A 21668-nucleotide genomic window follows, 5' to 3' on the forward strand; every position below is an offset into this window, starting at 1 on the left:
GAGATAGACATATTTGGCAGTAATGTATGATACTTGCATTATGTGTGGAATTCAATTTGCTAAAATTTTATTTAAATTTTTGCAACTACGTTCTTGAAGGATAAGAATTGATAGTTTCTTCTATATTATTCTAATATGTTTGTCTGGTTTTGGTATCAGCCAGTCATGCTGGCTTTATAGAATGAGCTGGGACATCCTCCTTCCTCATCAATTCTTTGGGCTTGGCCCAGAAATTCCACAGGTGATTTGGAATAGAGGAAAATGAATTAATATGGAATAAATAAGCAGAGATCATGTCAAAAAAGTTTAATATAAAGAACACATCATCCACTGATGCCAGGACACCTACAAGAGGCAGCATGATTTGCATTCACTATCTCTGGTCTTCACTTGACCCTGAGTGGGAATTCCTGTCCTTGTGTTACAGGTGAGGAGCCTGAGAGCTTCATATTGTCAAAGGTTCTTTGGCTATAGAGTTTGTCCAAACTAAATACACCATCAACCTTCTTCCCTTTGAGCCTCAGGGCAGCCATGATCCCTGACCCCACATGGATGGGCCAGCCACCTCATCTGGAAGCCATGCTGCTGTCTGCTGCAGGGCTCTGGGGCCTGAGAAGAAGCTCAGTGTCCTGAGGGAGAGTGTGAGGTGTGATTCCCTCACGGCACCACCCTGGACAGGAAGGATGTGGTCACCTGTGGTGAGGGCTCCAGCTCGTCTGTGTCAAAAGGTGCTTCTTTCTCTGATCCCGGGGACACTGGGCAGATCACTATGGGAGTTACATTTTTTTCATCACTCTCATCATGCTGGATGTAGGGCCTCAATAACCCTTTAAACTGATGTGTCAGGGTGTAAATGAAGGATTGATCATTTACATTGAGGAAGGAAATGATCCCAGCCTCGTAGTCAAGGAAGACCCCCACTCGTGTAGGGGGTTTTCTTGGAGAGAGGATGATATCATCAGGGTTAAATGTGAGATAGAGATGTTCGCTATTCAGTCCAAGCACCCAGTACCCATTGTTGGGAGACAAAGTCACATGTGTCACATTTCTGTCCACGTCATCCCGGCACACTCCCACAAACCACATTACATTGCATCCCACATCCACCTCCCAGTAATGTTTTCCTGCCTGGAATCCCTGAGTAGCCAACACACACTTCCTTTTAAATTGCTTGTTCGTGAAGGTCACCTCCTGGTGAATGTTCTTACAGCACACAGTTTTCAGATCAGAAATGTGGAGCTGGGGGTGAGCCGTCTCTGGGTCCAGAGTCACTTCCACTGGGGTGTCACAGGGAGAGAGAGCATGAGTCACTGAGGAGGGACCTGGGCTGGATGCAGAGATCAATCCCTCCCACAGCAAACTGGCTCAGGGTGAGATCAGGTGAGGTCCCAGAGCCAGAGGCTCCATCAGACATAGACCCCTGCCCCTCCCTCATCTTCAATGGGGCCCTAGGACCTCACCAATGCCTCGTAATGCTCTACTGTGAGCTCAATATTAGACTTTGTGAGACCTGTATCAGCTCCTCTAAGCAGCTTCCTGCCGTCCTCAAAACTGACAAAATTTACCTCTTTCCCCTCAGTCCATCCCCTTGGCCAGTCACCAGTGCCCTCATTTCCCTGGAGCTTAGCCTCTGACCCCTATCCTGACTGACCCAGCTCCCATCCTCTCTCCTCCTAGTTCTGGGGCAAGAAGTGAGTCTGGGGCAGCTGCCCCCTGGGGTGAATCGGGCCTCACAGATTTATAATCTGCAATCCAGTGTGTCTCATCGTTCTCATTCCCGCTTGTTTCTCTGCTTGGCTCCTTCTCCCAGGCCTACCTGCAGCTCTCTCCCACTGTTACCCTCTCAAACATTGGTACCTGCATGTTTCCGGGCCTCTCTCAGCTCTGAAAACAAGCAGAGAGAGAAGGAGGGTCAGTACTCACATGGAGAGCGGGAGTCAGAGAGACAGGAGACCAGATATGCTGAAGGCCATGGGGTTCTCTACAAATGCACCTCCCCCAGCATCTGCAAACAGTTTCAGGGTCCCCATCACCAACTTGTCTCTGCAGAGACACAGGGCCTCAGGGTCTCAAGATTCATAAACAAGGGACTGGTAAGGAGAGATAATGGGAGTGGAGGGAATAGCTTCTCTCACCTGCTGCTCCATGCTTCCTTCTCCGTTCTGAAAACCAAAAACACAGAAGAGAATGAAATCACAGAACAGGGGCCCAGGGAGAGTGTGAGAGGAAAGCTCTACAACACTCTTAACCAGTTTCCTGGTCTTTCCATGACACAAAAAGCAGAATATTCTGGGCTGATAGAAGCCTGGAATACTTATCTCAGAGTATCAAGCCAGGCAGGAGGTTGAGAGAGATGCCTCACAGGCTCTTTCCCATTCTGGATCCCGCAGAGAGCTCATGAAATCTACAGTTCTTCTCCCCGCAGAATGTACCAAAAGGCAAAATGTGCAGACAGTTTTAGGGGGTTTCAGCATTCCTACCTCCCTACCTGTCTGAGGATCATTAGTTCATTAGTCAATGGATGGGAGGTTGAAACAGCTGTCCTCATCGTCCTGCCCATCCATCCCTACCTGTCTGAGAATCAGTTCATTAGTCAATAGGTGGGAGGTTGAAACAGCTGTCCTCATCATCCTGCCCATCCTTCCTGTCCAGTCTGGAGCCCAGACAGTCCCCAGGTGGCTCAAACTGAGGAACAGGAGGGACCCAGAAGAACTGTGGGGAAGGCTCAGAACATGACAAGACACTTACCCAAATCTTCCCAGATTTTCCCTGAAACAGAAACAGAATATCCAGTGGTGGACACAGCAATGTGTAAGGTATAAACACAGCCCTGGCTCATTGCTCAGGGAGACAAGCTGCTCAGGGTGAATGATGGGGGCTCTTCTAGAACTCTCCTTTTGAGCCCCCATCGCCAAACCCTTGTAATGACTGTCTCTATCTGGGGTAAAGGAAGAGATCAGGAATGTTTATGCTGAAGGGAAGGGCTGACATGTGGGGTCCTGTGGATGTGGAGATGGTGGTTATCAGGGAGAAGGGATGGTAATATATAAGAGAAGCTGGAGTGAAGATGGGATCATGGCAAATGTTCTCAAGGAACAGTATCCTCTCCAAGGAGGAAAAAACTAGTTCTTGGGGTGAAAACTCTTATTGAAACTGAATATTAATTTATCTTGTCTTCGCTTCTATTTATTCTGTTATGAAGTCTTTTCAAGTAATTTAAATTGTTTTGCTGGAGTCTTGGTGATGTTATAAATTTATATCATCACTACAGATAATGAAAATCATTGTTCCCCTAATTCTGGGCCCTCTGTGAGGAAGATGGGCCTGGTGGGGCTGGCATTTCCTAAGGGAGCCATTTCTGGCCAGCCTGGAGTGGGGCGAGGACTGTGGTTGCTGTGGCCCAGGTGATGGGGTCCTGGAGACTGGGGCTGGAATAACAGACCTGGGAGGTGTGTGGGAGGATCCCTGATCCCTGCCCTGCTGGAAGCATGAGTAAGCCATGGGCCCCTGCTTCTCTCTCTCACTTACTCTTGAATGTGTAGAAGGAAATTGTCAGACCAATGACAGCAACACACAGGACGGAGAAGAATACTCCCAGTAGAATAGATAGCAGGCGCCAGGATATGGCCTGGAAAATCACCTCTGCAAAACAGTTCCACAGACCCCTTAGATACCACTGAACAGTAAAAGCAGTTTGACTCATTTAAAGTATCATCTCATACCCCAAGATTGAAAAGATAGTTTCTATAATTTCTTGTACATGTTTATAACGTACTTCTTCATAATTCTTTCTCCATCTGGATTTTATTTTTGTATATAAAATGAGGTAGAAGTTCAATTTCATTGTCTTCTAAACAGATAACAACTCTGCAGGCATCATTTATTTGAATGAACTTTCATTCACATGCTATTACATGCAATGTCGCTTCTATTTTATACATCTTTGTAAGAGTTTGCTAACATTTTTTTAGATACATAAAATATATTAAAATACAGTAAAACAACTAAAATAAGCACAGCAATGTAACTTCTTGCAGGTAACAAGAGGCAATATTTTAAAGATACCGTTTATTCCAGAATTGACCTATATATTCAATATAACTCTATTGAAAATCTCAATAGTGTTTTCTTAGAACTAGACAAGTTGATTCCAAATTTATGTGCATGTACCTGGTGGAAGTTTGTAATATTCCATGTGTGCTTCAAAATAATGATTTTTGTGGGTGAAGTCTTGTTCTAAGAATGTCTATTAGATTAGGATTGTTAATTTCTATATCAAATAGTCTACAACCTTACGTCTTATATATGTATACAAATGTATACTTCTGTTGATTTTTGCTTTGTATATGTTGAGGTATACTATAAGGTGCATATATATTTATATATTTATATTTTTTATAGTTTTCTAGTGAATACACTTTTTATGTTTCTGAAATAACTATCGTAATTATGCTTTTTTTCCTTAAGACTTTTTCTCTTGACTCTAACATATCTACAATGGTATTCCTTTGGTTAACATTTGTCTGTTACGCTTTTTCTATTTTTAAAATGTTTCAGTGAATAGCTCATTGTATTACAATTTCTCTAAGAATTGCAACCATTGAGATTTTTTGAAATTCCTGTCTGACATTCTTTGTCTTCTAATTGGCAAATTAACTCGTTTTGTATTGATTGTGATTACTGACATATTTGGGGTTACATTAATTATCCTATTATTTTTAAATCCTTCCAGAAATTATCTACTTTTATTATATTCTGTTTCACAGAGTAATGTTTTAGTAGCTATATAGATGCATTTATTTTTTTAATGAGCAAACATTTTTTTCCTCTGTCCCTCAAGTTAGCTCTCTTAAATTTTGTGTATATTGATTTTGGAGGGTTGCACCACGAAGATGATCATGTGATGAAGAAAATAATTGACTCTACTCCACTGCAATTATAAATGATTGTTTCCACATAATCAATTCTTTTTTATTTATTGGGGTGACAATTGTTAATGAAATGGGATTTATAGATGATGTAATTATAGATGATGTAAACAGAATTGTACACCTGAAATTATGTAATTTCATTAACACATAATCAAATTTTATATTATCTTTATACCTCATGGATCTTTGGCTTTCAAAACTAATCATTAAAACTGGACAATAGTACACAACAACCCTCAAATAGAGGCTCCTGTTCTCCCTCTGTGCTACACAATCGTGAACCTCTCCCCCACTCCTCCTTCTCCCCACTCACCTCTTATCCATACCCTGGATTCCACCTCTCGGCTCTGGTCAGGGTACTGGATAGAACACGATACGCTCCCAGCATTTTCTTGGACTATAAGGGAAGTCTCCGCATCAAACAGACCCTGTCTGTCTGCATTCACCTTTGAGTCTGAGGGCAAATCATATCCTTTGGGGCCTTTCCATTTCACTGTGGGCTGGGGAAACCAGCCTGAGGACTTGCAGAGCAGCTGGAGACCTCCGTCAACATATCCCATGATAGAAACCAGAGGAGCTGAGCCCAACGCTGGGGAGAAAACAGGAAAGGGATGAAAGCAAAGATGATTTTCTAAGGCCACAGATGTTCTGAGCCAGGTTCATCAAGTACATAACATCCCACCCCCATGGCCATTTCTCTCTTAGACACACATAGACTTATAACAGTTGTAAACCCTTCCATGCATGTCTTTGTTCACTCAACATGAATTTAACAGCTACTATATACATTGGTGTTTCTAAACGCTAAATATGATGAAAAAATAAGATAGTCCATTCTAATGAAGAGCTTGCTGACTAAAAAAGGAGACAACTATTAACAAATGCACGTCATTGTGAAATGCGCAGAAGTGAGCATGGTCAAGTTAGCACTGAGGAGACAGTGATTGTCATCAGAAGTCATGGTTTCCTGGAGGTGACATTTGCACTCTGCTGTGTCAGATGAATAAAAGGTTTTAAAGTGAACAAAGAGAAAAAGGGAGAAGCAGGATAGGCAGAGGGCCCAGTACATACCACAGCATGAGTGGAAAGGCCATATTATGCCCAAGGACCTATGAGCATTTGGCACGTCAGGACTGTGATGTGCAAGAGGGGATAGGTGTGAGGTCTGGGGGACGGACAGTGGCAGGACATGGATGGGTGCACTGACCTAAAGAGTGTGGACCATTGTCCTGTAGGCACTGGAGAGCTGTTGGCTGGCTTCCAGGTAAGAGTTGTGAGCAGACATGCATCTTAGAGAACGCCCCAGGCTGCACTATGGAGGAAGGGTCAGTGGGAACACTCAGAAGGAAAGCTGCCAGATAGATGATCACTGAATCACTCAGGTGAGAGATGAGAAGGTCTGGAAAAGAACACTGTGAGAAGGGGAGGGACAAGTACAGGGAGATAGATTTCACAGGACTAATAAGAGGATGAGGGAGGGTTACTCCTGACCTCCAAATTTGTGACTTGAGAGACTATGGAGAGTACCCCACACAGGGGTAACCTCTTTTTTTTTTTTTTGAAAATGACACAATTTATTACCTTTAGAGAATGTATTATAAAAATATTATAAACAATAGAAGAGTGTGGTGTGAACATGGGGAAGGAAAAGAAAACAAGGAAGTATGCGACCATGAAGCGAATGCTTAGTCTCAGAGATCAGAGGCTTAAAGAAAAGGATAGGTTATAACCTAAAAAGAAACAAAAGAAAGATCCCAGTGCACTCAAGGAAAGAGAAGTCCCCCAACACCCTTCCTGCTTATTCTTCCAGTATAACACACAGCTGGGCCCACCTTACCACATCCTGATTGATACCAATTTTATCAACTTTTCCATTAAAGCCAAACTAGACTTAGTTCAGTCAATGATGGACTGTCTGTATGCCAAGTGTATCCCTTGTATAACTGACTGTGTAATAGCTGAAATTGAGAAAGTGGGGCAAAAGTATCAAGTGGCTCTAAGGATTGCCAAGGATCCAAGATTTGAACGATTACCATGCACACACAAAGGATCCTATGCAGATGACTGCTTAGTACAGAGAGTAACTCAGCACAAGTGTTACATTGTGGCTACGGTTGACCAGGACCTTAAATGAAGAATCAGGAAAATCCCTGGAGTTCCCATCATGTACATTTCTAACCATAGGTACAACATTGAGCGGATGCCAGATGATTATGGAGCCCCTCGATTCTAATTCTTAAAAGGCAAAATTCCTCTGCTTTCCTTCAACCAATTTTCTCTGTTGCCAGTTTATGAAACATGCTACAGCATGAATTATTATTCCACTCACCCATTTGCTCTATTATGAGTTGAATATGGTTAAAGACACTCACTTTTTTAATGTTGTTTTGAAAATATTTTTGTATCATTTTAAAATTTGTTGCATCTTTTTATAAATCCAATGACTGCTCACAAAAAAATATTATAAACAATAAAAAATTCTTCAGAATTAATAGAACATAAAGCACTCTTTTTTCTCCTAGTGAAATTATAGGTAGAATTGGACCATATCTGTGTAGTAATGAAACAATCTGTTAGCAGAGAGAGAGAGAGAGGGTAACCTCTTTTTGAGGATTTCTTATTGCCATCTCCCCCACCCAAACAGCTCTTACCCACAATGTGCTATTCTCTTCCATTGTCCAGGGCCTGGCCCAACAAATGGAGCCAAATAAATGTTTGTTGAGTGAATGAAAGAAGGAACTATGGTGTAAGCACTAAGGAAAGGAATTCCAATAAGATGGTATACACTAATCTCTCCCTGCTCCTCCTTCTACATAGAATTACAAACCTGGAAATAACACAAGAGACAACCATAGGAGAACTCTGAAAGGTGGAAAGAGGTAGGTGAACTGACTAGGGTCCCAGGACTGGAGGACCAATACAGAACAGCCGGACATCTTATGGTCCACGTCCCCTTGATTTTGAGACTTTTTTCTTTTTGTTACTGAGATGGGTCTCCTGAAGGAAACAGACAGTTGGATTTTGTTTTTTAATCCATCCCACTACTCTGTGCCTTTTGATTGATGAATTCAGTCCATTTTTATTTAGGGTGATTATTGATATATACAACCATTATTGACTTATACAACCATTTTAACTGTTGTTTTCTGGATGCTCTGTATCTCCATTGTTTCTTTTTTCCTGTCTGCTATTTCAGTTTGGTGACTTTCTATGATTCTTTTCTCCATTTCTTCTATTTATGTTATGTGCCTCAACTCTAGATTTGTTTTGTGATTACAATTAGGTTTATGTAAAAATAAGTGTTTCATAAACACAATAGTCCTTTTTCTTTTGGTTGCATCTTATCTTCATTCACTTGTACCAATTCAGTCCTTTTCCTCCTTCCCTTTTATGTTTTTGTTGTCACAAATTATCCCTTTTTGTGTTGGGTGTTTATTTCCAAATGGTACAAGTTACATTTTTTTAAAAATTCCTTTTCCCCTTTAATTTTCATGTTATAATTAAGTGTTTAACACCCTATTCTGAAAGAAAGTTGCAATTTCCTGCTTCTGTTTGTCTGTTTGTCCTTACTCAATTTTTTCTATACTTTTTTCTCTTTGTTTCAGAAAAAAGAGCTCCTTTCAGCATTTCTGGTAATGAAGGTCTTGTGGTGGTAAATTCCCTCAGCTTTTGTATGTCTGGGAAAGCCTTTATTTCTCCTTCATATCTAAAGGATAACTTTCTTGTATATATTATTCTTTGTTGGTTATTTCTCTCTTTCAAGATTTTGAATATTTGAGTCTACTGTTTCCTAACTTTTAGCGTTTCTGCTGAACAATCCAATGATTTCCTTTAAGGTTACCATCTTTTTTTCCATGGCTGCCTGAGAATTCTTTCTTTGTCATTAATTTTTGACAATTTTAAAATAACGTGCCTTGGAGAAGCCCTTTTTGGAGTGACATAATTACGTGCTCTGTTAGTTTCTTGATTTTGAGGATCCAGCTCTTTCCATAGATCTGGGACGTTCTCATTGAAAATTTTTTGAATAGGATCTTTGTTCCTGTCTCTCTCTCCTCTCCCTCTAGTATACCTATTATTCTTACATTGCCCTTTCTAATGGAGTCAGATAGTTCTCTTAGAGTTCTTTCATTTTTAAAAACTGCTCTGTTCTGTCTCTCTTCTTCCCTGAGTCATTTTTAGATTTCTATCTTCAAGCTTGCTAATTCACTCTTCCATCTAGTCTGCTCTATTCCAAGACTTTCTAATGGATTCTTCATCTCATTAATTGAGTTTTTCAGCTCCAGAATTTCTATTTGGTTCTTTTTTATAGTTTCAATCTCTTTGGTAATGTACCCCTTTTGCTAATTAATTTTATTTCTAAGGCCTGAATTTTCTTGTATCTTGTATCTTGTTGAATTTTTTCATAATTTCAATCTTGAATTCTCTGTCATTAAAGTCACAGTCTTCCATATCTTTTTTTCTGGAGTCTTTTCATTTTCTTTCTGAGTTAGCTTGTTACCTTGATTACCTTGTTACCTTGATTATTCATTGTATTTGATGGATTGTGTCTCTGTCTGGGCATTTGAGGTAGAGAGCTCTATTCCTTCTAAATACTGTTTTGTTCTGGACAATTAAGCAGGCTGATCAGTAGAGGTGTTTCATTTGTATTCCAGCAGGTGGTAGTATTGCACAAGATTTTGTTTTCTCTTACCTGTAGTTCTGGCACCTCTGAGATCTCAGTGGGGCGGTCTCTTCTGTCTTAGAAAATGCCTAACGTTCCCTGAGGGGGTTGGTGTCCCCTCTATGTTCTGGTTGCCTCGGTCTCAGAGTACTACCCCTATGGTCGGATGTGTTGGGTAATGGGTTCCAGGCCTGTAGGTTCTTCATGCTGCCTTCCTGTAAACAGAGGCTGCAAGCTACTCTGTTCTATCCAAGGCATCTCCACTGCCTCTATCAGGTTCCATCATGAGTGGTGGGTGTCATGGGTTAAGCAAGGAGAGGGGTTTCTGAGTGTGTAGTTTTGTCTTCTTGCCAGTAATGGCTGCAGTTAGTCCATGGCTGCCAAACGTCTTTGTATCATCTCTGCACTTGTTGCCAGGTTTAGCCACATTGGGCACAGCCTACTTAGGCCTGAATGTTGCTTCTGCCCCTCCTAACCTACAGGCTGCTGTACAAAGACTACAGCCTGGCACTTCCACCACTACTTTGTCAGTTGGGGCCATAGTGAGTGCCTGACTGTGTCTGGTGCCCCCATCTTGGTAAGTCTTCTTTCCCACCTCCCCCACTTATTTCATATGCCCGCCTTCAGAGGTCTTGATGTGTGGATCTCTCAGATGAGTTTGTATAGTGAGCAGGGCATCCCTTGTTGAATTATAGTTGTCTGACTTGTTGTGACTTTAAGGGGAGAAACAAAGGGGTCTTCTCACTCTGCCATCAAGCTTAAATGACCCCTATAACATTCCTGAAATTACAGAATCATGGAGATGGAGAACCAGTTTGTGATTGCCAGGGGTTGGGGAGGTCGGTGGGTGAGGAGGATGACTGAGACAACAAAGGCATAGCAGAAGAAAATCTTAGTGGTGATGGGGATAGCTATATGTCCTGATGTGGTAGTAGTTACATAAATGTACACATGCAAAAAAAGTGATAGACAATCACATGTACAAAACAGAAAGAATTGATAGTTTAGGATGCTATCTTCTTCCTGAATGACATGAAAACATTTTCAAAAAGACTCCTGTTTCAGTATATGACATGAAGTCCCAAGTGTTTTTACCATAACACAAAGTTATGAGTTCTCTGAAATAAGCAACTGACCTGACACCTGCAGCTCCCAGGTGGTTCCATGGTCATTACTCTGGGATCTGAACCAGCATCCGTAGAGACCAGTGTCTGAGAGAGTGACCTTATTTAGTCTCAGTAAGACATGCCCCTCTGTTATGGAGTCCTTCAGCAGCTCGGTTCTCCCTCGGTACGCTGGTATCTGCATATGATGCTGGTCTTTCCCTTCTCTGTAGAGATGCACCACAGTATGGAACTGATCTCTGAAGAATCGCACTTCCATGGCCTCTGCACTTGTCTTAGGAGAGAGGAAGCACGTGAACACTGCATCTTCCCCAACCACGACCTGGATAGGCTTATGTGGTCCCATCACCTTCCACTGGCCTGTAGAAGGAAGCACAAGAGATAATTGAGCAAAGACCCTGTCAGTGTGTCCTACTCATGGCCGGCGTGTGCCCGGGGGTGCGAAATCCATCGTCATCTCCTTTCCAAACCCAGTGACCTGCATCTGTACATCCCTTACACTCGACAGAGCACTTCCACATCTGTTACTTCATTCTGTCTCACAAACATCACAACAGGCATATGTTATTGACATTCCTATCTCCAAGATGAGAACACAATGTTCAGAGACACTGACTAACTTAATCAGGGGTGTGAGAGACTTTCGATAGGCAGACCCTCTGACTGGAGGAGCATCTATACACACATTCTCTCGCCTCTGCCTGTCAGCTTCATGGCACATTCACAAAAACCACTTTTCATCTTCTTTGCTAAAAACTAAAGAAAGCTCATTTTCCAGGAGGGGAATGTTAACAATAGAATTGGTCATCAAAATGGCAGCGTGAGGTGAACCTCTGTAAAGATCCCCTGGAATATACAACGAATCGAACAACAATAACTCCACAAAGGACTCCCTGCTCAGCAGACAGGCAAGACGAAGAGGCCCACTACTGAATTCACCTAAAGGTGGGAGAATCCCGCGAGCAGGGGAGGAGGGAAGGGAGAAGTGCGGAGACGGAGCCACGCTGGCTCAGGACGTAGATCTAGTTCAGTGCTCCGAGCTCGCTGCATAACAGAACTCCTACAGCTGCGGGAGAGGGAAGAACTCAGACTGCTAGGGCTCCGCTTATGGCCCACAGGGCTGAGGGGGCAGCATACAACACGGCTGAACCCAAAGCTTACGGCAGAGACCTCGGAGAAAAGACTGAGGGAAGAAGGCTGAAAACGGTGGTTTAAGCCCTCACTGCTGAGCAGAGAATGGAAGCCTTAGACACTGAGACAAGCTGCCCGCTCTCTACCCTCCCATAGCTCGCCCCGCACCCACCTAGCCCTGTTCCGGTGCTAGAAGCGAACCAGTAGCAGTGTCAGATCAAAAGAACAGAAAATTTGCTGTTCTGAGAACTGTGGACCACAGGCACAGATTCGCAGCCCAACTAGTACCGGCAAAGGGGAGGGAGCTGTGGAAGCGGGACTGGCTGTGGTGGTGGTCGTAGCCAGTGCTCTGGGCCACCTCTCACAACTCATGCCACCCCGGGCCCCACCAATCTGTGTGGATCCCTGCAGGAGTAAACAGAACTGCTGAAAAATACGGGCTCTGAATCTGGTGCAGAAAAAGCTTTGGAACTTTAAAAGCTCTCTGCATCCCCACAGGGACGTGGCACCCTATGACCCAGGAGAACTGTTAACAGAGGAGAAGCCCATTTCCCAGGGAATTTCCCCATTGTGTGAGAAGCCGGAAAAGTGCAGAGAAAACATAGCACTACTGTGTGAGAAAGGAACAAAAGGCTGCAGTCAGAGAGAAAATAAAACATTCTACCAACAAATATTGGAAAACAAAAGAAAGACCTTTTCCTATCAACTTGTTGCAGAGCCACTCCTGTAGATGTCTAGGAAGAGAAATAATAAATCAGTAATTACCATGATAACCAAGGCAACAAGACAGCTCAGAAAGAAAGTGAAAAGTCTCCAGAAAAGGAACATAAAGATATGGAAATATGTGACGTAAATGACAGAGAATTCAAGATTGCAGTTCTGAAAAAACTAAACGAAAGAAGAAAAGAAGAAAGAAGAAAACTAAACGAAAGAAGAAAAGAAGAAAGAAGAAAACACAGAAAGGCAATTTAATGAACTCAGAAATGCAATCAAAGAAATACATGAGCATTTTACGAAAGAGATTGAAATTTTGAAAAAGAACCAAAGAGAATTTCTGGAGATTAAAAACTCAATAGAAGAAATTAAGAATGAGATAACGAGCTTAGGTAGTAGAGTTGACCAGATGGAGAAAAGAATCAGTGACATTGAAGATAGAAACCTGGAAATTACACAGATGGAAGATGAAAGACACTTGAGACTTAAAAGAAATGAAAGAACTCTACAAGAACTTTCTGACTCTATCAGAAAGAGCAATATAAGAATATGGGCATACCAGAAGGAGAAGAAAGAGAGAAGGGAACAGAGAATATATTCAAACAAATTGTTGATGAGAACTTCCCAAACTTGTGGACAGAACTAGATCCTTGAATCGAATAAGCAAATAGAACACCTAATTACCTCAATCCCAACAGGCCTTCTCCAAGGCACATTGTATTGAAGCTGTCTAAAATCACAAACAAAGAAAGAATCCTCAAGGTAGCCAGAGAAAAGAAGACGGTAACCTACAAAGGAAAGCCCATTAAATTATCATCATACTTTTCAGCATAAACTCCACAAGCCAGGAGGGAGTGGAACCAAATATTCAAACTATTGAAAGAGAGAAATTATGAGCCAAAAATAATATATTCAGCAAAGATATCCTTTAGATATGAAGGAGGAATAAAGACTTTTCCAGACAAACAGAAGCTGAGGGAATTTTCTAATACACGACATGCACTACAAGAAATACAAAAGGAGGCTATTTGACTTCCAGCAACAGGGACAATTTGGGGCAACATAAAAAGGGGGAGAGTAAAGGCCTGAACCAGATATGGGAATGGGGAAAGTAAGCGTGCTGAAGAAAATGGAATACTCTAAACATCAAACTTTTTTAAACATAAATTTAAGGGTAACCACTCAAAAAAAATCCAGAACTGAAATATGTGCTGTAGTAAAAGAAGAAACAAGGGAAGCATCATAAAATACCACCACACAGAAATAATAGACAACATCAAAAAGGCAAAAAATCATGGAGACACAGCCTTATCAGAAAACTAAAGACAGAATGACAGGAAATCCTCAAATATCAGTAATCACCCTAAATGTAAATGGACTGAACTCACCAATAAAAAGGCACAGAGTAGCAGATTGGATCAAAAAACTAAACCCAACCATATGCTGTCTCCAAGAGATACATCTCAGCAACAAGGACAAGCATAGACTCAAAGTGAAAGAGTAGAAATTGATACTCCAAGCAAATGCTACCCTGAGAAAATCAGGTGTAGCCATAATGATATCAGATGAAACAGACTTCAGGGTGAAAAAGGGAACAGGAAACAAAGATGGACATTTCATAATAGTAAAGGTCACTATACAACAAGAAGACATAACAGTCATCAATGTTTATGTCCACAAAAGGGGAGTACCAAAATATACCAAGCAACGACTAACAGAACTAAAGGGAGAAATTGACCAAAGTACAATTATACTAGGGGACTAAAGTACATCATTGACAGCTATGGATAGAACATGCAAACAGCAAATAAATAACAAAATATCAGTCCTAAATGACACATTAGATGAAACGGAAATAATTGACATATGTAAAGCACTTCATCCTAAAACATCAGACTATACATTCTTTTCGAGTATACATGGAACATTCTCAAGGATAGACCATATATTGGAACATAAAATCAGCCTCAGCAAATTTAAGAAGATTGCAATCATACCAAGCATATTCTCTGATCACAAGACTTTGAAATTGGATATCAACTGTAAAAAGAAAGGAGGAAATAACACAAATACATGGAGATTAAACAACATACTTTTAAAGAACGACTGGGTCAAAGAAGAAATTAGAGGAGAGATCAAAAGATACATAGAAACAAATGACAATGACAATACATCGTACCAAAATTTTTGGGATTCAGCAAAAGCAGTTTTAAGAGGGAAATTTATATCATTACAGGCTTATCTCAAGAAACAAGAAAAATCCCAAATAAATAACCTCATGTTACACCTTAAGGAACTGGAAAAAGAAGAACAAGTGAAACCCAAGGTCAGCAAAAGAAAGGAAATAACAAAAATCAGAGCAGAACTACATGAAATAGAGAACAAAATGACAATAGAAAAATTAATGTGACAAAGAGCTGTTTTTTTTTGAAGAGATTAACAAAATTGACAAACCCTTAGCTAGACTCACTAAGATAAAAAGAGAGAAGACACTAATTAACAAATTCAGAAATGAAAAAGGGGAAGTTATCACGGACACCACAGAAATACAAAGGATCATGCAAGAGTACTATGAAGGACTATATGCCACCAAATTCAATAACCTAGAAGAAATGGACAAGTTCTTAGAAACATATAGCCTTCCAAGGTTGAACCATGAAGAACTGGAAAATCTAAACAGACCGATCACCAGTAACGAAATTGAATTATTCATCTATAACCTTCCCAAAAGCAAAAGTCCTGGACCAGATAGCTTCACTAGTGAATTCTACCAAACCTTCAAAGCGGATCAAATACCAATCCTACTCAAACTCTTCCAAAAAATTGAAGAAGAGACAATACTCCCTAACTCATTTTATGAGGCCAACATTACCCTGATAACAAAACCTGGTAAGGACAACACACACAAAAAAAACTACAGACCTATATCTCTGATGAATACTGATGCAAAAATCCTCAACAAAATTGTAGCAAATCGAATACAACAATGCATTAGAAAGATCATTCACCACGACCAAGTGGGGTTCATCCCCCGGGCACAAGGATGGTTCAACATCCGCAAATCCATCAATGTGATACATCACATAAACAAAATAAAGGACAAAAATCATATGATTCTATCAATTGATGCAGAAAAAGCATTTGACAAGATACAACATCCATTTATGATTAAAACACTTAATAGAATAGGTATAGAAGGAAAATACCTTAACATAGTGAAGGCCTTATATGACAAGCCCACAGCTAATCTCATAATTAATGGTGAGAAACTGACGCCCTTTGCTCTACGTTCAGGAACACGACAGGGCTGTCCCCTATTACCTCTGCCTTTCAACATAGTGTTGGAAGTCCTTGACAGAGCTATCAGGCAAGAGAAAGAAATAAAAGGCATCCAAATTGGGAATGAAGAAGTTAAATTACCACTCTTTGCAGATGACTTGATGCTATATATAGAAAACCCTAAAGACTCCACCAAAAAGCTATTAGAAACAATCAATGAATACAGTAAAGTTGCTGGCTACAAAATCAACATACAAAAGTCCATTGCATTCCTATATACTAACAATGAAATCTCAGAAAAAGAAATACAAAAAACAATTCCCTTTGCAATTGCAGCAAAAAGAATAAAATACCTAGGAATAAATTTAACCAAGGATGTGAAGGATTTATATGCGGAAAACTATGACATTTTTGAAAGAAATCGAAGAAGACACAAATAAATGGAAAGACATTCCATGCTCATGGATTTGAAGAATCAGCATAGTTAAAATGGCCATATTACCCAAAGCAATATACAGATTTAATGCAATCCCCATCAAAATCCCAATGGCATTTTTTAAAGAAATTGAACAAAAAATCATCAGATTTGTTTGGAACCACAAAAGACCCCGAATAGCCCAAGCAATCTTAAGAAAAAAGAACAATGGTGGAGGTATCACACTGCCTGACTTTAGCTTGTACTACAAGGGCTACAATAATCAAAACAGCATGGTATTGGCAGAAAAACAGAAATATAGACCAATGGAATAGAATTGAGAACCCAGAAATAAACCCCCATAAATATGGACAGATAATTTTTGACAAGGAAGCTAAAACCATACAATGGAGGAAAGACAGCCTCTTCAATAAATCGTGCTGGGAGAATTGGATAGCCACGTGCAAAAGAATGAAACTGGACAGCTATCTGTCACCGTGTACCAAAATTAATTCAAAATGGATCAAAGACTTAAGCATAAGACCTGACACAATAAACTGCATAGAAGAAAACATAGGTACTAAACTTATGGACCTTGGGTTCAAAGAGCATTTTATGAATTTGACTCCAAAGGCAATGGAAGGAAAAGATAAAATAAACGAATGGGACTATATGAAACTTAAAAGCTTCTGCACAGCTAAAGAAACCATCGAAAAAATAAAGAAGCAACCGACTGAATGGGAGAAGATTTTTGCAAACAGTGCCTCCAATAATCGACAAAAATATACAAGGAATCGACAAACTATACAAGGAATTCATGAATCTCAACAACAAAAAAACAAACAACCCAATTGAAAAATGGGCAGAGGACCTGAAGAGACATTTCTTAAAAGAGGATATACAAATGGCAAATAGACGTATGAAAAAATGCTCAACATCACTAATTATCAGAGAAATAGAAATAAAAACCACAGTGAGATATCACCTCACCCCAGTCAGAATGGCTATCATCAACAAGACAAATAGTAACAAGTGTTGGAGAGGCTGTGGAGAAAAAGGAAACCTCATACACTGTTGGTGGGAATGCAGACTGGTGCAGCCGTTATGGAAGGCAGTGTGGATGTTCCTCAAAAAATTACAAATAGAATTACCATATGATCCAGCAATCCCTCTCCTGGATATCTACCCTAAAAATTTGAAAACATTTATACATAAAGACACGTGTGCTCTATTGTTCATTGCAGCTTTGTTTACGGTGGCCAAGACATGGAAACAACTAAAATGTCCTTCGATAGATGAATGGATAAAGAAGTTGTGGTATATATACATAATGGAATACTATTGAGCAGTAAGAAAAGATGATATAGGAACATTTGTGACAACATGGATGGATCTTGAGAGTATAATTCTAAGCGAAATAAGTCTGACAGAAAAAGCAGAGAACCCTATGATTTCACTAATATGTGGTATATAAACCAAAACCAACAAAAGAACAAGACAAACAAATGAGAAAGAAAAACTCATAGACACAGACAATAGTTTAGTGGTTACCAGAGGGTAAGGGGGTGGGAGGAGGGAGATGAGGGTTAGGGGGATCAAATATAGGGTGATGGAGGGAGAACTGGCTCTGGGTGGTGAACACACAATGGGATTTATAGATGATGTAATACAGAATTGTACACCTGAAATCTATGTAATTTCACTAACAATTGTCACCCCAATAAATTTAAAAAAATGAAACCAAAAAAAACAGTAAAATCTCCAGTTAGGTGCAATTTGTTTCCTTCAAGCAATGGTTACGTCTTGTAAACATTTCAATGGTACAAGGAGTGAATGTCTTTGTCCATAGGTTATTTCTTCATTTGTGTTTCCTTATTTTATTTATCTGCTTGTTCTGCCAAATTCTGAGAGACATATATGATAACATGACAAGGAGATTTTGCAGTTTTCACTTTGGGGATTTGCTCTCTAGTGAATTGAAGGTGGCTCTCCTTCCATGGAGTGTGCTTTATGAACACACCTCTTTGATTTGGAACATCTCTTGATTAATTCTCATGTATGCATTTCTGATATGTGCATATATGGGTATGGTGGGGTTTGTATACTCATCAGAGAAAAGGGGGTCACAGTGCAAATGTCCTTTTCAAGCACATGGAAATTCAAAAAGTGATCACTTATTTTCAAATATGTGAATATTTTAATTTTATTACCCATTCTTTCTTACTTTAAATGTTTTATAATCTCTCTGAAGTGTATTTCTGTCAAACATTTTGAGGGAGAGTTTTATGATATAAAATGTGACTTTGCAGCAGGATCTCTGTTCAGCCACTGACCTGGCCTAGCAGATGCTGAGTACCACCCCTCACCCTACCCTGAGTCCTCCTGCAGTGGGCTGGGCCTGTCCCTGCCCTCTGACAGCCCCACCCAGGGGCCTGGTCTCTGCTCTCTGCCCTTTGGAATCTGCTCAGTCTGGTGCAGAGCAGCCTAGAAATGCTAAAAATTGAACAGTAGTCAGGGTACATGTTCCCAGTGGGGGGCAGGAGGCAGTGGATGTTGGGATGATTCTGGGTTGCCATCTTGTGGCCCCTCAGAAGGTGTTTCCATGTCAGTAACCTGCTTATTGGCACACCCTCTTTTGGTTTTCCTCCCTTCTGGCTTCACTCTCTCCACTCTCTTACCTTTGTTCCCAGAATCACCTCCTTACCAGCCCCCTGTATTTAGAATCTTGTCCCTGGTTTGCTTTGGGGGCTCAGTGTAGGTCGGCAGGGCTGATGCTGTTGAGCCTTCAGAGCTGTGGGGGCTCTTGAGCTGAGATAACCTTTCTCTGGAGTGTCTCTGTTCCTCTGGCCAGCCCTTATTGCTGCTGTCATTTTCCTTGCCTACAGCAGCTCCTTCCACCCTTTATTCTTCTTTCCCCTGGGGACCAGCGAGATGAAACTGTCTGTCGTTGAACACAGGCTCTGAGCTAATGCAGCATTGTGCTCTGCTCTATGTACATGAGCTCATGTGATCTCCACACTGGCCTGATCAGGGTGTGATGCCATCTACTGTCACAAGGAGCACACTGACACCTGGGGGAGTCATGAGCCGCAAAGTTCATAACAAGGAGAAATGAGTTTATAATAAAGTCTTCTTGCTTCTAAGGTCATTTCCATGACACACTGCTGCCTCTCCAGGAAATAGAACAGTCAGAGTAATTTGTCACAAAATGGATGAGAATGAATGTCAGTTAGAGGCTTTCCTGTGAACAAGACATGCATTTTGCTGTGGAAACATGGAGCATGACTTGATTGCCCTTATTTCTCTCTTCTTTTCCATGATCTACACAATAGACATAGCAGGTGAATGGCAGAGTAAACCTGCGTTGACTGGACTTTGTACGGATGGACACTCCAGCTGTGCAGAGACAGGGGTCTACTCCCGCCTCCAGCTTCCCCTCTGAACTTTAGTTACTCAACATCCTACACACCAGCCTTTGTATTGATCATAACTAGGAGATGGAAAAAAAAAGTGGGCTTCTTCTCAGACTATTCCAGGTTACAACTCAGTCCTCACTTGAAGATCAGGACACCTTCCCCCTCCCTCAGGTCACATACCACAGGTGTTTTCCACTCAGCATGTCCTCAGCTGAATCATTATCTTTCCCCCAGACATCCTAATCAGTGTCTCCTTCTACCCCAGCACCCATGTCAGAAACCTGGTGCTCTCCTAGAAACCCTGTCTAAACTCTACAGCCTGCCTTTAACAAACATTTCATTTATTCACCTTCACATCCTTGGTGTGTCCCCTCCCCACGCCCAGGCCCCTCTTCAGCACTTTTTGCCATGAGTTCTGGGCTGTTGTCACTGTTGGCACAGTGCCCAAGACCTTCCCGCTGCCCCCTGCTTCCCACAGTCCCTGGCATTGATAGGTGCCAGCCTGGGGCAGAAGTCAGGGAAACAAGAAAGATGCCATATCCCACTGTGCTGTGGTCATGCAGCTAAAGAACTCAAAGCGTTAACCAACAAGAAGAGAGGCAGACAGAGTCCCGCCTGGAGGCTTACCTGAGCCCAGCCCCAGGAGACTGAGAAGCAAAGTGAGCACAAGGACCTCAAGGGCCATGGATGTGTCTGCAGGTCGATCTCACGCTATGGAAACAGATGACAGCAGGGACAGGAGGATGGACTAGTTAGAGAGAAGAGGGGTCAGCCCAGCTTCTGAGGTGAGGAGCCATGAAGAGGCAGAGCTTGAGCTGATGGCAAGCTGCACCATTCTTCTTAGAGTCACCTGATACAGACATGGCTCTGTGTGTTAGGGAAGAGGGAACTCTGCACTTTGAATCACTGCATTTATTGGCCGGCCATAAACATCCATCTCAGACCAAGGAAGCAATGATAGAGAAGGGGGTAGGGCACACTGGGAGGGTTTTGTCCTGGGTCAAGATTGTGCCCTGCGTGGGTGGAAGAGGAGTGTCACATGCAGGGTTATCTTAAGGTCCATTCTGGCAGGTAGAACTGTAGGGGCGGTGGGAATCTAGTCCTAAAAAAGGGGTTGTCCAAGCAGAGGGTAGCAGGTTGTGCAGACAAATAGGTGCCATTCAACAAGGAATAACAAAGAGCAAGTGAGATGAACATTTCCTGGCACAGACTGAGGTAATACGTGTACTGTGTCCCCTGTTTTGACTTGATTTCAGGGCCAAGACTCTCATTATGAGGCCAAATGGAGAAGAACTTCCTAGAATAATAAAGGACCTTGTTTTCCAAGTACCCAAAGTATTTGGAAGGGTGCCAGGGCAGGTTCAGCCTTTAGGGTAAGGCAAAGACCTGCCCACTCATCGTTCATTAGACACACTCAGCCAGGGCACTTATAGTATGAGCAATGCAGTCTTGCCAATATGTGGAAACTGACAGAGTGATCACTCACTGGATCAGAAAACAAGTTACCCCAGATACCACCTGAAAAAACATATTCTATAACCATAATGCAATTAACGTGTAAATTGATTTTAAAACATGGGGACCCGATACACTAAGATGTTGCTTATAATGTAATTTAAAGTGACTCATGGGTGAAAACAAAATAATAATAAAAGCTAGAAAGTAGGATAAACAATAGTAAAAGTAGTACTCTTCGACTAAAATCGAAAACATGGAGAACTCCAAATGTTGATGAGAATGTGGAGCAACAGGAACTCTCATTAATTGCTGGTGGGAATGCAAACTAGTATATCCACTTTGGAAGACAGTTCAATAACTTCTTACAGAATAGTCTGACCGTATGATTCAGCAAGTGTGCTCCTTGGTATTTATCCGAATGACTTGAGAACCCATTTGCACAAAAAGCCCTGTACACAGATGTTTATAGCAGCTTTATTCCAATTGCTGAAATTTGGAAGAAATGTCCATCAAAGAGTGAATGTATAATCAAACTGTGGT

At 41.3% G+C, this 21668-nt stretch overlaps 2 protein-coding genes and 1 pseudogene across 3 annotated transcripts in view; 2 read left to right on the plus strand and 1 right to left on the minus strand.

Moving 5' to 3' along the window:
- Positions 1-21668, plus strand: part of LOC308491965 (butyrophilin-like protein 3) — a gene marked incomplete at both ends in the record, with an annotated part of 100582 nt that overhangs the window by 24750 nt on the left and 54164 nt on the right.
- Positions 387-20355, minus strand: LOC308491940 (butyrophilin-like protein 3; the record flags this gene model as incomplete). Its single annotated transcript, XM_081036177.1, is given in 9 exon segments — positions 387-565; positions 568-667; positions 670-1277; positions 1858-1884; positions 2136-2162; positions 2749-2769; positions 5245-5520; positions 10728-11075; positions 20298-20355. Coding segments are annotated over 9 exon segments (1644 nt in total).
- Positions 6568-7164, plus strand: LOC308491733 (rRNA-processing protein FCF1 homolog; annotated as a pseudogene). The gene has a single exon. The product of its transcript is annotated as an rRNA-processing protein FCF1 homolog (transcript).

The sequence above is a fragment of the Rhinolophus hipposideros genome, assembly GCF_964194185.1.
Source record: "Rhinolophus hipposideros genome assembly, chromosome: 23".
Lineage (NCBI taxonomy): Eukaryota > Metazoa > Chordata > Mammalia > Chiroptera > Rhinolophidae > Rhinolophus > Rhinolophus hipposideros.